The sequence below is a fragment of the Diaphorina citri genome, unplaced genomic scaffold (genome assembly GCF_000475195.1).
Source record: "Diaphorina citri unplaced genomic scaffold, Diaci psyllid genome assembly version 1.1 scaffold121784, whole genome shotgun sequence".
NCBI classification, from domain to species: Eukaryota; Metazoa; Arthropoda; class Insecta; order Hemiptera; family Psyllidae; genus Diaphorina; species Diaphorina citri.
Window position 1 is genome coordinate 1 of NW_007498721.1, and position 266 is coordinate 266.

A 266-nucleotide genomic window follows, 5' to 3' on the forward strand; every position below is an offset into this window, starting at 1 on the left:
TTACAAGCTGTACTATTTCCCCATCAAGGGTTTGGCTGAACCAATCAGATTCATCCTCTCCTACATGGAACAAGACTTTGAGGATATCAGAATAGAAAAGGACAATTGGCCTGCATTGAAGCCTAGTAAGTTTCTATATTTTTTGCTATTATTTATTTTTATGTAACTTTTATTTTTCAGCCTGTAAGAGCCAGCTTCTTATTTTACTGCTAAGGTCATCAGGATTTTATGCCTTGCCTTTTTGGTGGGACTTAACCAGATCCCTA

General features: G+C 36.8%; 1 protein-coding gene across 1 annotated transcript; it reads left to right on the top strand.

Moving 5' to 3' along the window:
- On the top strand, nt 1–125 carry LOC103519049 (glutathione S-transferase-like; the record flags this gene model as incomplete). Its single annotated transcript, NM_001329187.1, is given in 1 exon segment — nt 1–125. A coding segment is annotated over 1 exon segment (125 nt), but the record flags the coding sequence as incomplete, so codon positions are not given.
- Between the last annotated feature and the right edge of the window lie 141 nt (nt 126–266).